Here is a 14545-nt window from a genome sequence, read left to right on the forward strand (position 1 = left end):
AAAATGGCCGGTGATTCCACTGGCGTAGTTTGGAAAGAAAACATCTGATGCGTTTTCAGAGTGAAACCTCCATTTTCATATTCCTCCAGCGGTGTGGACGAAGCCTTAGACCGCACAAGAAAATCCCGCATAAAACCCGCATCAGTTCGGTAGAGTACATAACTTCTTTCGGATTGGGGTAAATTTGGCTCACTGGAGCTGTGACAATGAAATGAGGGCTATTACACTCCCGGGTCATAGAATTGCAAGTGTCCTTACTGAGGGAGACTGCTGGACAGCAAACTTGCAGATGATGCCAACAATAACCTTTTATTTAGTTTTAAATTGCTATTCTTTGTACAAGAATTAAAGAAGTTACCTTAAATTTAGAAGGACTACAACAAAACTTGATAACTACTCTCTCTTTCCCAACTTTAATAAATCGCAAATGGTCGAATTTTGTAAGCTTTTTTAACTCTATTTTACCGTAAAGATTCGATTTAGCGCCCGGGTGCTTAATAAATTCTAGTGACGCTCATTCGGATTGGTGTTTTAACTGTTTTATTGACTTAAACTATCAATCATAATGGAACTAACTCCTCACACTGAGCGACAACATTGAGAAAAGAAAACGTAAAAAAAGCACTGTCGTCCCCAGAGCTGCCCGTCCATCTAAGCCGGGGAGCCCTTGGCACGAGCAAAAAGTGCACAAGGTCTCACGGTATGGGGGACAGGAGGCTCTGTGGTCAAGACTGGCGTTAATTTAATAGGATAGACGTGATTGTAAACAGAAACTTCGACTGGAAGACAGGATAATCAAGGGGTGCTTAATCAAAACATCACGATACCTTCAAGACTTAATCTTGCTTTCAGAGCTTCGCTACACTTTGTTGAACCAGTTGGTAGCCAGATTGTCCAGTGCCCAGACTCCGTTTTTCTCCCGAATAGTAAGAATGTCTGGGTACTAGATTCCGATTAAACGTTCTTTTGCAACATCGTATATAATATGAAGCTGACGCAAGAACTGAGCAATCCTCGGATTGGACAATAAAACTCGGAAAATATACCGAAGTGTGTCAGAAGATTTGCAATAAACTTAACTTGTTCCTGACTAGTTCAAGGAGTAACGTTCTTTGTACATGATTGAAGCCTCTTTCTTTTACAGCGATTTACTAATTTTTGTCAAATTCCTTGAATTAATTTGCGTTCACAATGTGTGAACTAAATATTTTTTCCATCTGATCATGTTACTCTCCACGTTTTCACCTCGTTTCTATCCAAGTGTCGTGAAGCAGAGTTCTATGCGCAAAAAGTGAGTTGCATTTATTACTAGGAAGGTTATGTTCGCGTTAGATTATGCATATTCCCCCAAGAGTGATGACATCTTGGCTCGATTTCCGCCCATCTATCGAGTGCGATAATGAAGCTAGCCTCTTTTACGCAGCCTCTCTTTGGGTTCGTCACGCAATCTTCCTCCCCGATGGGAAGAACATTGCGTGGCGTTCCCAAAGAGCGTCTGCGTGGGAGGCTATAGTGAAGCCTATGCCATGGAACATCTGCGCAATTGCCTTCCTTGCGGACACTACAGAAATCACCAGCTGGTTTCTCGTAGCCATTTCAGACAGCTTTCAGCGTCCAAAGAGGTACGAAACTCTGTTTTCCATTGGGTATATATATTCATATTAGCAACTGCAATTGGTCGCATACACAAAAAGACAATCGCTTACGCGCCGTATTTTACGGATCACACATCAACGTGAAAGCAATCTCTCTCGAATGTCTCGTGCACAGGGCGTGGTCCGTTTGTGTCCCATCTGAGCGTGCAAAGATGAGTGTAAATCGCACTAAACCGCGGCCTGCTTGGCGGCAAAATGTCCCAGCATTCCTTCATTAAAACGAAAATTCTAGCAGGACAGTCCGCTGGACAAAGCAGTAAATCATGTTCTCTAATACGCTCCATAACTTCCTCGTCCGTGAACCCTTCATAAGGCCTTAAACCGAAAGAAAATATTTCCCAAAGGATCACTCCGAAGGACCATATATCTGTCTCTACAGTGAACCTGTAATTTAGGATCCCTTCAGGGGCCATCCAACGTAGAGGCATCGGGGGCCTATTAGAGCTACGATAATAGTCATTTGAAAAAGGGTTCCTCGATAACGCCACGTCCGTAATTTTGACCGTCATGCGTGGCCCTACCACGCAGTTACGAGCCGCCAAGTCTCCGTGGATGTAATTATGTTGAGACAAATAGTTCATTCCCGCAGCTAATTGAATGGCGATCTGTAACTGATCGTAGTAACTCAGGGTTTCTGGATCATCATCGTCATCGACGGGGCACTCCAGAGGTGAGTTCTCAACCAGGTAATCATATAAAGTACCATACTCTACGCACTCGTACAATATGCACGTAGGAGGTCCGTTGTAGCACATTCCGATGATACTGATGACGTTAGGATGGCTAAACTTGGACCAAGTCTCCGCTTGACGTAAGAAGCATTCCCGGTTACTCGCGGACGAGCTGTTTCGGAGGACTTTTGCCAAGATGGCTCGTGTTGTTTGCACTCCTTCAACTTTTTCCAAGACTTCAACTTTTTCCAAGACTTCGCCTTTGTACAGTTTGCCAAATTCTCCTTCACCCAAATCATTTAGAAATCTGACAGTCTCTCGGCGCATTTCTTTGATCTGAGAAGCAAAATTGAAAACTTGGAGCAAAAATTGAAGTTTGATTTTTGGGTAGTAAGTTTGAGCTATGGATCGAGGAAGCATTTAATTTTAAGAAAATAAGAAATAAACGCCAACATGACAAAGTGTGGTAAGTCTAGAATTAAACGAAAAACCGTCCGGTAATGATTTTAAGTGCTTAATGAAATATCAAGTAAGGTAAGGTAAACTTAAGGTAAGTAAACCAGCTGCATCACAGTTTACTCATCCTGAAAATTTAAGACTAAATTTTTCAAGTTCGTCGTTTGTAATCCGTGTTAATCTTCTCCATCCTTAACCATCCTTGTTCCTTTATGATTTATTACCTCTTTGAGTTTGGTGTTTTTCTCTCTTAGTAAACTACTATTTTCTGGTTTCCTTCAATTTAAAGGTAATTTTGTAACTCAAAATAACGTGACTGAGCTATAATGTGACTTTTTCTATTTCACTAGTAAAGTAACGTCCGCAAACTTCAATGTGATCGTTGAAAAGACCAACAAGACAAAAGCTCCGCAGAATTCGACATCACCACCACTCCCCACCCACCACTCCCCCACTTCCTACTCAGTTGACGCACCTTAGGGTATGTTGGTTTACCAACAACAGGCACCAGTGGAATAGCCGCTGATTGGCTGGCTTGGTAAATGATCTGTTTATGGTAACGCCAGCAGACGAAGATGACGACAGAAGAGAACGCAACGCCGAAGAGCAAACACGGTATGACTGTGTACAGAATACTCACTACCTGTACTGGCAGAGATTTGGCGGACGGATCATCTGAAAAATCACATCAATTTGTTACGAAGATGTTCAAGTTTGTGCTTCTCAAACCTACTAATAATTCATTATGTTTAAAGGAGCCACGTCACGGTTTGAGCATCTTGAAAGGCTTAGGCTAAATCTTTCAAGTTTGGCTTTTGTAATCTGTGTTAATCTTCTCCATCCTTAACCATCCTTGTTCATTTAAGGCTTATTATTATCTCTTTGGTGTTTTTCTACCTTAGTAGGTAACTATTTTCAGGTTTCTTTCAATTTGAAGGTAATTTTGTACGTGGCCAAAATAACTCAAAATACCGCGACAGAGCTCCTGTAAGCAAAGAAAATCAAGACAGTGACGGTGTTTGGGTATCTGGTCTTAATAAGCATAAATGTTCACGATTTAGTTTTAACACAAATATATCAAACACCTCGACGTTCGTCAAAAATACTCCGCTGTGCATCGCACAATCTTTCGTGTTTGATATATTACTAAGGAGCCTCAGAAATTTGCGTTCTCTTCGTAGAGGCCCTCGGAAAGTTTCCGACTCTCATTACCCAATCAAAATCCCGCGCGAGCACTCACGAGCACAACGACAAAGAATCTCTGACATTAGTCTCCAGTCTTTTCGTATTTTTTGTACAAACTTACAAATAAGGTAAGTCACGTGGTATAATCAGCTGGAGAGAATTTCAAGAGGGAAAAACAAACTGAAAACGTGGTGAGTGTTACGCTAAAATGATAATATAAGAGAACAAACTCCTTGCTCGTGAACAATTTGGTTTTCGCCCAAACCTTTCAACTAAGGTGGCCCTTGCTCATTTTACTGAGAACATTTTAGATAATATGGACAACGGGTTTGTTACTTGTTCCGTGTTCCTCGACCTCAGCAACGCATTCGATACAGTCGACCACCAACTTTTGCTCAAGAAAATGAAATCTCTAGGTTTGGATAACAATTCCATGGATTGGTTAAAGTCCTATCCCTCTGCTCGTAACAGCCTTTCATCTGCTTTTATCCACTGGACTTCCACTACTTAACTAAAAAACCCGTGTCTTGAGTCAAATAATGATTTATCTGGAGCGAACTGCAGAAACAAGCTAACTTCGGTACGTGTAACGGAACGCTTTGCTATACGACGTGCACAACAAAGAAAACCATTCTTAACCAAACCTGGTGCCCGTTTCTCGAAAGCTACGGAAACTTTTCGGGCCCGATAAACCACTTTTAGTTATTCGGTATTTAAAGACAGAGAGGTGTATACGCCTGAAACTTCTTGTACGGAACGCAACCTCTGTTTCTATTCAGAATATGTGAATAACTCAGCTCTGTAGTCATAAAGTTTGAGATTTTGCTACGGCTTTCCGGCTGCGAAAACTTTTCGGGACCTTCGAGAAACGGGTCCCAGATGCAAATGCGTTGCGTGACGTTACAAACAACATCATTGTCACGCAATACGTTGAGTTCTGCTCCAGCTTCACACTTTCTTTAGTCAAGCAACAACTCACAAGATTTCCGTATACCCCAACGGAGGAAGAAACCACAGTTAACTTACCACAACTTGGAATATCACAAAAATCAAACTTGGTGTCTGCATCGGTAGTAAAACACCAAGGTTTCTTCTTTTTTCCTCCAGGATTTCGACAAAAGTTATGTCCACCAGCAAGCTCTGGATAATCTTCTGTTGATATAATGTGGTGATGAGGATCTGAAGAATTCCACCTCTGACACACAAGGCCTTTCTCTGTCACGCTCACATTAGCACGGAAATTTTCTCCCTTATCAGTGTAACAGCCAGTGAAGGGTGAGGCTGAAATTGTAAAAAAATAGAACGTAAAAATGGTGAGGCTCTAGATCTTGAACCTGTCTACAAAAAGTGAGTAAAATACTACTCAACAGCTTTCATTTAAATGGTCACACATTAGGGTTTCACACACAGACTTAAAAGTTAGAACCACCTTGTACAACATACATGTACTGCTCAACAGCTTTCATTTGAATAGTCAAACAGAAGGATTTCATCCACAGACTTAAAAGTTAGAACCACCTTGTGCAACAAAATAAACCACATTAATTGACTATAGACTTTCAGGGAAAGAAAGCAGAAAAACATCAACACTAACCTTTACTTCGTACTTCAACAGGATTTTGAATCCTCTGCTCAGTGACCCCCAGTTTTATACAATTTTCTCCAGCCTTTGAACTTTTGCGAGGCAAAGTGGAACACTCTGGGAACAAAAGTTTCTGCAGTTTTGCTCTCTTTGCAAAAATATATTCTTTGGCACAAATCTTGGTACGAAGGGTTTCACATTCCTCGTAGCAAATTTGCCGTTTCTTTGGAACACGAGATGTTTTGTCACAGCTTGGAAACTGGAAATGACACAGTAGAGGTTGTACGAAAGGTCGACAGTGTTCACTGATTTTTTTCAAATGCCGGATGTTGTTATATGCAGTGCTTAGTTTTATCTCAAAGTTTTCCAGTCTTTCATAACTTTTTAGGTAGATAGGTTGTCCCTTCAAGTATTTTGAGCAAACAGAGCCATTATAAATGACACAAGAGCCATTTTCTGGAAGAGGTGAAGGTGTGGGAATTTCCCTGTGGAAAAAAAGAGAAATAATTGGGTGAAAAATCAGAGCATTGGAAGACTGTGGGCAATCACCATACTCAAAGTAAAATGAAACATAACCTATTTACAGCCATATATTATGTATTTATTCGATGAAGCACACTGGGTACTTATTAAATTTTTGGACCTTCAGAGTCTGTGGGCACTTATTTGAGGCAAATTAATGTTATTACTAGAGCTAACAATATAATATGGTGCTTTGTTAAATGTTGTTTCTCTTAATGCGAGAGCAGGTAAAATATAACAAATCCTCCTATCTGATTGGTTCCGAGAGCAGGCAGAATTGTCCCAAATCCATCAACCTGCTTGTGTTGTTGATAAATTATTCTCAAACTTATTAATAATTCATCAAGTTAAAACAAAGAAAATCACAACCATAAAGGAGGTTTAGATATCCCGTCTTAATTAGAATAAATTTTGACAATATTACTTCTCCGTTTACTCCTTAGTTTTTGTTTTGATTGAGAAGATATATCAAACACTCAACACAGTGTTTCAAGGGCTATCCAAACACCTCGAATTTCATCAAAAATACTTTGCTGCATGTCGTATTTTCAACTCTCTTCTCAGTGTTTGGACATTCCAGTGAAACACTGTCTCTCGTGTTTGATATATTACGTGATAATTGTCTATCCTTTGCCTTTTGTACAGTATTTTTGAGATCTACTTACAAATCATTAGCTGTTGGTTTGTCCTTTCCCTGATCAAATCCACTGTGCTGAGGATTTGATTGTTTGGAGTATTTAGGAAAAAGGCCTGCAAAGAAATGATCAATGAACAGAAAAATGAAATACACAACTGGACAAGGTCTCAGAGGAGAAGATGTACTGGCATGACTAATGCTTTAACCCTTTCAGCCCTAAATTGCTGGGGCTTTTTTTCCAATTTAATAAATTACATAGACCCCCTACCCTCATGTATGAGATACCGTACAGATACCATACAGCTCTCAATGAGTAGGTTAATAACAACTGCACTAGAAGCTGCATAATTATTGTAGAAAAAAGTTCCTAAAGGGATGGTGAATTATATCATGTAAGAGGGGGGAGGGGGGGGGGGGGGGTAAGGCTGTGGTCTAAGAAAAAATACAAGGAGCCCAAAGGTTCCTAACCATGAAATCCTGGGGGCCCAGCACTTAGGCTGCATAATTATTGTAAAAAAAGTTCCTAAAGGGATGGTGAACTATACCATATAAGAGGGGGGGAGGGGGGGAGGCAAGACTGTGGTCTAAGAAAAAATACAAGGAGCTCAAAGGTTCCTAACCATGAAATCCTGGGGGCCCAGCACTTAGGCTGCATAATTATTGTAAAAAAAGTTCCTAAAGGGATGGTGAACTATACCATATAAGAGGGGGGGAGGGGGGGAGGCAAGACTGTGGTCTAAGAAAAAATACAAGGAGCTCAAAGGTTCCTAACCATGAAATACTGGGGGCCCAGCACTTGACCTTATATAAACGTTTTTCCAGTCACCCAAAGGTTTAATGAGTAGCTCTTCACAAGATTGAGAATGTCGCCAAACTCGGCCAGAATTGATCCAAACACACGAGTGCTCTCCCAAGGCAAAAGGGTTAAAACAAGTCTGGAATTGGCTGAAATGATTTCTCACTAACTCACAAACCTATTACACATTTGTAACAGGAGTTACTCTGTGCCGGCAACATTTAACACTGCACTGCCAAGAAAGCCACAGCTGAAAATTGGCAAAACAAATTATTTAACAAAATCAGAGCCATGTGAAAGTACTGCAAAAAAACTTTTGTCTGCATGGTAATCTCAGCTGTTTTCAACTGAGCATTTTACTGTTTACTAGTGATGTTAATGTATCTATGCCACTGCATACCTTGTGTAGTAAAAGTAGTGGTCGTTCTACTGGAAGGTACTGGAACAGAGGGAGGTGACTTGTTTTCTAGAGACAAAATTTAAAACTCTCTCAATAACCAATCACGTACAGCAAACATACTACTTACATTAAGACAGATTCCACACAAAAGTTCAAGCAATAAGTACAAAAATTATTTCCTAAAAATCTACTCATAGCACGGTAACTTTTGGAATGCTATTTGAAACTACTCATTTTACACCGTAGCTCATTTCTCTAAGTGACCCAGCGATTAAATTCTCAAGTATTCTCGGGAAAGTACATGTATTATGTCAAACTTCCCAAGAATGCTTAAAGTGTGTGTCATTGTGTTTCAAACTAACGCGAAACGTCTGTTTTAATTAAAATATGGATAACTTAAAGTTCAATTTTCCCTCTTGGGTCAGCTTGAGAGCTTAAGTCTCGATAAGTTCTTCTTAACTGTATTCAAAATATTACCATGCCATGATGTTTTTTTGGTAACGTAATTTTTGCCATTATTGCTCAAATGTCCTGTGGAAATCATCTTAAATAGCCACTATTGATCCTAGTTGATGTCGCTTTTTTTTTTTGGGTGGTTGCATGCACCCTTGGTTTTAGCTGCGGATTCAAAAAAGTGAACACATGATGACAAACATCTCCTGCCCACAGTTTGAAGCACAGCTGTTGCAAATTCCTCAAAAGAACCAAGTTCAAGGCAAATTTTGTCCATGCAATGGGTTTTGCATCACTCAAACTCTTCTCTGCAGCATATCTTGAATTGCATATTACTAGAAAGATCGAAACTCAACAAACTTGAAAACAAACTGTGAAGCACCTTCCCCGACGGCAAGAGATTCACTCATCACACAATCATGAAATTTGTCCTCACGTAATCACTGTTTTTGAATCCATGAATGAAACCTACAGTGCATGCAACCACTTGAAAAAAAGAGCCATTTGAACCGATGTCTGGGATCAATAGCACTACACGTCATTAACTAACAACTAACCACGACATACAAACATACATGAAGATTATTTCAGGGTAATTTAACGTATATGGAGGAGAACAAAGAAGTAAAAAAAAAATATTTCAGTTGCTACATGCACTAGATGAAGACAGCAGCCAAAGAAAAGGGTATTCAGATCTTAATCTTAGTCAAATAAACTGCAGTCCAAAATAAGTACAATTAAAATAAGGTGTTTCCCTAGTTCAATGAGCTAGTTTTATCTGCTCACTATAAAGGGGAAATCACTAGCTAACAACTTTAAGGAAGCAATTGTTGTATCTTTTCCAATCAATATTTTCATGTTACAATTTGACACTGAGGAAGAATAAAGGACAGCCAGCTGGCTATCAGCCTGGCCAAAGAGATTTGTTACAGAAGGTGCCAAATTGTCTACTCTTTGTTTATTTTGGAGTTTAATTTAACTACAGCACAATTAAGTATTTGAGAGGCACTTGTGAATCAATTTGTGATAATCCTCCTGGCATTACTGAGGAACAAAGATGAATATAGGTGGTAGAACAATGCATCTGGGGTACAACTATTTCAACCAAGGTTACCCAACAAAATTTAGTTTGAACAACAGAAAATCTGATATGTTATCAATAATTTTAAGACAGTTTATCAATGTCATCAAGCTGACACTACATAAAAAAAATTGATAATATTCTTGGGTGGCCTTGGTTAGAGTAGTCGCATTGTAATTCTTTCAGACTCGAAGATTAATATCTAATTGAAACAAAATAACAAAAGAAAACAAACTCTCCCACCTAGCACAATCCAAAATATATTTAATACTTAAGGACAAGGAAAGATCTGTCCGTTGATATAAAAACTAAATAAAATTATAAACTTACCAAGTGTTGACTTGCTTTGAGGGGTCGTGGGTTTTATACCTTCTATAAAGTAACATGAAATACATGTATTAGGAAGATGTCTACATTTTGAGAATTGAGATATAAATCACCTCTGGGAGTCAAAATCACAGTTTTGTGTGCCATGAATAAAACAATATTATTATTAATATTAAAATCCTGTCTGTCACAAGGAAAAATGTTTTTTACAGCTCATCTCCAAAAGAATGTTTGCCTAAACTTTCACAATTTGTACACCCCTAAATTCTAAAACTTTTCTTGTACGGAGAGAGGTAGGGGAGGGGCGGGTGAATGTTTTAAGTTTTTAAGTCACAAAAAAACCCTTACTACTAACAGTAGTTTCTACTCAACATTATAGGTACAAAAAATAATGTTGCATGGTCCCTGCAGCTTGTCATCCACTAATAACAATGAGGGTGTCTTGTGGTACAAAAATCATTACCACCTTTTATTTGCACCATAAATAATAATAATAATAAATAATAACAATAGCAAAGGTGACAATGAGACCTCCAAAACAGTAAAACATTGCAGACAACACATAATATGATGTCAGAACTTAACAATGACTAAGACGCCAGGTTTCAGACAGATTTCTTTTCTTTATATATTTAATAATTTAGCAATTCACTAAGTTCAAAGATACACAGTACCTGATTTTATTAATTAACATCATTTTTAAAAATATCATATTACTGCTGTGGCATGTTGCAAGACTTTCAAACAAGACTGCACAGTCTTAAAAACAATGCAAAAAAGCCTGTATAAAAAATTTTGGCCTGATTACCTTGAGAACTTATGATCTTCTCTAGAATCTGAATAAGTCTACCAAGATCTAAACAAGGTTGGTGAGGTCTAGACAAGTTTGCCAAGATAGCAGTGAGCATCTTTCCATTATATCACTGAGGCATGAAAATCTAGCCAAAACCTTTATGAGATCTCGACATCACCTCAATGAAAGTTTTCTCCGAGTAATTTTGATGCAAAGGAGGAGATGGCTAAGCATACATGTACTTAATGTAAACATACCATTCACAACAAGAAAAGCTTGTATTCTTGCTGTTCCCACTGAATTATTTGCTACGCATGTGTAAGATCCAGCATCGCTCAGCTTCAACTGGCGGTTCCTTAGCTTTGAACCCCAATCCCTAATAATATATCATACAGAACAACACACAAAATTAAAACAAGTAGAGTAAGAAAGGTTATATATGATAAAATACCCTATGATCAAAAAAGTTTGGGTACGGTTCATCTTATAAGCCAAAACTTTCCGATCCCAGCCCTACTAGGCAGTCAATTACTGCATATTAAATACTACCAACAACACTAAGGACACAACACAAGGACTTTCACTGAAAATGCCACCAACCCTCACACTTATTTACTGGGTGAGGGAAAAATTACATTTTGATAACTGCTATTATTTCACAAAGCCCCTAAAAACATGGATCAGTGACTGAAGAGCAAGGAAAGACCCAACACTACTAGCCTAGATGTAGCTGTTGGACCTGACTTTGGTTACATCCAACAGTGGTACAGTACACACCTGTCAATGATACTGAACAATCCACTCTTGTTTTTTATTATTTTCCCATTCTTGTACCATGTGATACCTGGTTTGGGAGAACCACTCACGTAACACTTGAACTGCACTCTGCCTCCTACCTCTGCTGTTTGATTTAGAAGAGGTTTGTTAAAAGCTGGAGCTGTAAAAAAAAGAAGCAAAAGTTTCTCATACTTGCAATTCGACGCACCAGTTTTGGTTTTTCTTGGAGGTTTGTGAAATCCAGATTCCATTGTAAGATCTACTTTGCACACCAGTAAAGCCCTCTACTACTCAGCTGCTTACATAAAACCTTCCAGTGTTCATACCTTTACAATCTGGACATACTTTTGAGTGATTTGACAACTGTGAGCTGCAAAGGAACGCATGGTTATTAGAAAAAGATTCAAGCAAAAGCAATTTTCATATCAAATGGAGCAAAAGCAAAATACTATGTAGATCTTATGAGGCATTTTAGTGGGAAGCATTGCAGTAAATTTTAGAATTCTTGCCATGTTTTGGCAAGCCTATTAGGGCTGCAAGCCAAAATGCTAATGATAACTACAAGTGCCAATCAACAGCAATACTAGAGAGTAACCTAGAGTAGTAACCTGTCAAATAAGAGATTTATTTTCCTTCAATTTATCTCTCTAATTCCTGGCTTTCCACTGATTTTTATGTTTTATTCATTTCTTTTATTCATTATTTTTTTTGTGCACCTTTCAACAGTTAGAAGGGACAAGAGGTCTACACATAACCTGATAAATTGATCACCCTAAGCCTTTAGTTATTTGTCCTCTACTGAGCCCAGTAAAATAAAAAAGTCTAATATCTGGAACAAATTTGATGCAGTTCAGCAAGCCACTTGTAATTTTGTTCTCCTACCAGATATCTTTATATTGTGTAACCCTTGCTAGCTTCCTGTTCCATAATATTAGAGAGAAATGATTTAGCAAAAACACTTCCACATACACCGAACAGTTAATTTATTCAATTGCCTGGCTTAAACATAGCATCAAAACCCTTTTAATTTCGTCTTGATACCCAGGCATTTGTCCAAGTGTGAAATGTTCATATCAAGATCATTTTGAATATTGCGTCTGCATTCCGTGAATAATCGTAACACAACCAAGTCCAAACAACCTAAAATAAAGCTTGGATGTTCTAAATCGCGCACCCTGCTGTTCACGTGAAATGCACATTTATCATAATGTCACGGAATTTTCATTTTAAGCTCTGCTGCGTCTCAATAAAAGGCAAAACTACTTGCGTGTCCATTATAACAATCTAGACATTAAATTGTGCTGAACTTTATGCCAAGTCCTAAACATCGATATTTGTTTAACCTTTCAAGTGCAATTCATATTTTTGCTTGATATTGGCCCCAAAATGAGGAAATTCCGACGCGAAAACTTCGTTTCAAGAGCAAGGTTCTCGATTTAAACTTCTCGAACACGCACTAAACATGTAAACAACTCAATGAAGCGAGCCACTATCACATGCAAATTTGCTGTCCCGATCGACTTATACGTTAATTTTTTTCTTTGTTCTTCACATTTACACTTCAAAGAAGAACAATGAAGTCTTCCGTGCGGCACATTCTAAAACAAACTGTTCAATGCTTCATGGCGTTGAACGAAACAATACATTCACCTCACTAATGCTCTAAATTTTAAACACACACAACTTTTCCAAAATTGATTCACATGTAATGCTCATTTCCCATCGCTCTTCTGACCTTCTAATTTACTGAGGTCAAAACAAAATGGGAAATGTATATAAGAAGGATTATCCAATGCCGATTATAAGAGAATGAAAGGAACACAGAATCCATCAACGAAAACAATGCGAAATGAACAAACTTCGAATGAACACAAGCGAGATGCCGCGCTGCATTGTCGAGGCCTTTTGCTGTTTTACAACTCTCAGCAGCTATCCATTAGTGCAGTTATCTAAAATTTCAAACACACCGTCTGAACTTTTTCAATCAGTGCAGAGACCCACCTGGCCTCAAGCGAATTCTAAGCCGCTATTAACTTTCAAAGCCTTGCCGCTGTTTCTCTGCATGAGTGAAAGAAATCGAAGAAATGCGATAGGAAATCTCGACCAAGGTATGGATATAATAAAAACTTCATTCAGTGAAGTTGTTTTCATTCAGCTATACGTTCCCTTTGATTGCCGTGCGTGTGAACTCCTATTCTAGAGAGCGTGTTCTTAACACTTTATTGCTCGCGATACTTGTTTCACACAAAGCGAAATTTGCATGGTGCATTCACAAGAGGCACATACCACGTCAAGTCTAATTATTTCTTACATTAAACAAGCAAACAGAGAAGTAATATAAAAACAAAACAACGGTTTGCACTCCGCACTGCCTACCTTGGAGAATCGAGCGACCGTTTGTGTTGGAATCCCCAGAGAAGGCTTCCTGAAAAGCGTAAAAATGGAAGACGATACCATTAGCATCTATGCTGATCGCCACAACAGATGTACGGCTAAAAGCACTGATCATGATTCTTTAGGTGATAAACAAAGCGCTAAGAACACTTGTAACACTACTATGTTCTAAGTCCTTTCTTTTAAACACGCAGTGAACGCGAAAAAGCGATTTTCCGAAGCAGCACTGCTGTACTCTCCGAATAGGTGGTGAAATATTCATATTCCTGTAATTGCATTGTAAATTGACGAACGAACAAAATCAAACAAACACATTTCTACCACGTACAACATCGCCCGGCCAATTTCGACTTACCAGACAAAATCCACAGATAAAATCCCCAAAATAGACAGTAGAACCTTTGAAATCCCATCTCGGAGTCCCTTCAAGGCATAGCCATTAACCGTACAGGTCTCAAAGCCTACAGCCCGCCTTGATATCTAGCGAACATTGCAGGAACAAAGGGGCGCATGTGATCTCTCGCGAAGCGCCAATGGATTATTATGGGATTAGCGGTAGCTACTGAAAACATGATTCCACTGACAGGACGGAAAGGTCAAATTCACTGTGTCACTTTATCATCATTGGCTACTTCGGCAAACAACGAAACAAAGCCGAAATTTCCGTTCATTTACATTGAAATATTTTGTCTATTTAGTCCATTAGCACTACCAACCCATTTTGTTTTGCATAACTTCCCTCGCTTTATCTGCTGAGTCAACAGCGAAAAGGAAAGGCGCTCACCTTAGCCTTGAGCCAACTGACAGGTTGGCATG

At 38.9% G+C, this 14545-nt stretch overlaps 1 protein-coding gene across 2 annotated transcripts; it reads right to left on the reverse strand.

The window, feature by feature from the left end:
- Positions 1-290: 290 nt before the first annotated feature.
- LOC110050342 (inactive tyrosine-protein kinase transmembrane receptor ROR1-like) lies at positions 291-14291 on the reverse strand. Of its 2 annotated transcripts, none has more exons than XM_089286237.1 (12): positions 14085-14291; positions 13712-13760; positions 11662-11705; positions 11336-11495; positions 10816-10934; positions 9769-9807; positions 7905-7970; positions 6737-6821; positions 5562-6034; positions 4994-5248; positions 3258-3457; positions 291-2662 (listed from the first exon to the last, which is right to left on the reverse strand). In XM_089286237.1, the coding sequence occupies exons 1-12, from the start codon at positions 14140-14142 to the stop codon at positions 1724-1726; spliced, it is 2487 nt and encodes an 828-aa protein (XP_089142363.1). In that variant the 5' UTR covers positions 14143-14291; the 3' UTR covers positions 291-1723. The 2 variants fall into 2 exon arrangements, with proteins under 2 accessions (XP_089142363.1, XP_089142362.1); XM_089286236.1 differs by having other exon boundaries at positions 9769-9810; positions 14085-14290.
- Positions 14292-14545: the final 254 nt, after the last annotated feature.

Source organism: Orbicella faveolata, unplaced genomic scaffold (genome assembly GCF_042242905.1).
Source record: "Orbicella faveolata isolate gen_17 unplaced genomic scaffold, um_ofav_v1 contig_14, whole genome shotgun sequence".
In the NCBI taxonomy this organism is placed as follows: Eukaryota; Metazoa; Cnidaria; class Anthozoa; order Scleractinia; family Merulinidae; genus Orbicella; species Orbicella faveolata.

What these genes read in the sequence shown, in the direction of transcription:
- LOC110050342 (XM_089286236.1), bottom strand. Translation starts at nt 14,142, where the DNA reads ATGGGATTTCAAAGGTTCTACTGTCTATTTTGGGGATTTTATCTGTGG. An exon ending in AAACCAACAGCTAATGATTT is followed by an intron (nt 6,035 to 6,736) that starts GTAAGTAGATCT and finishes TTTTTTCCACAG; the next exon opens with GGAAATTCCCACACCTTCAC. An exon ending in TTGTGATATTCCAAGTTGTG is followed by an intron (nt 3,458 to 4,993) that starts GTAAGTTAACTG and finishes GTGATTTTTCAG; the next exon opens with ATGATCCGTCCGCCAAATCT.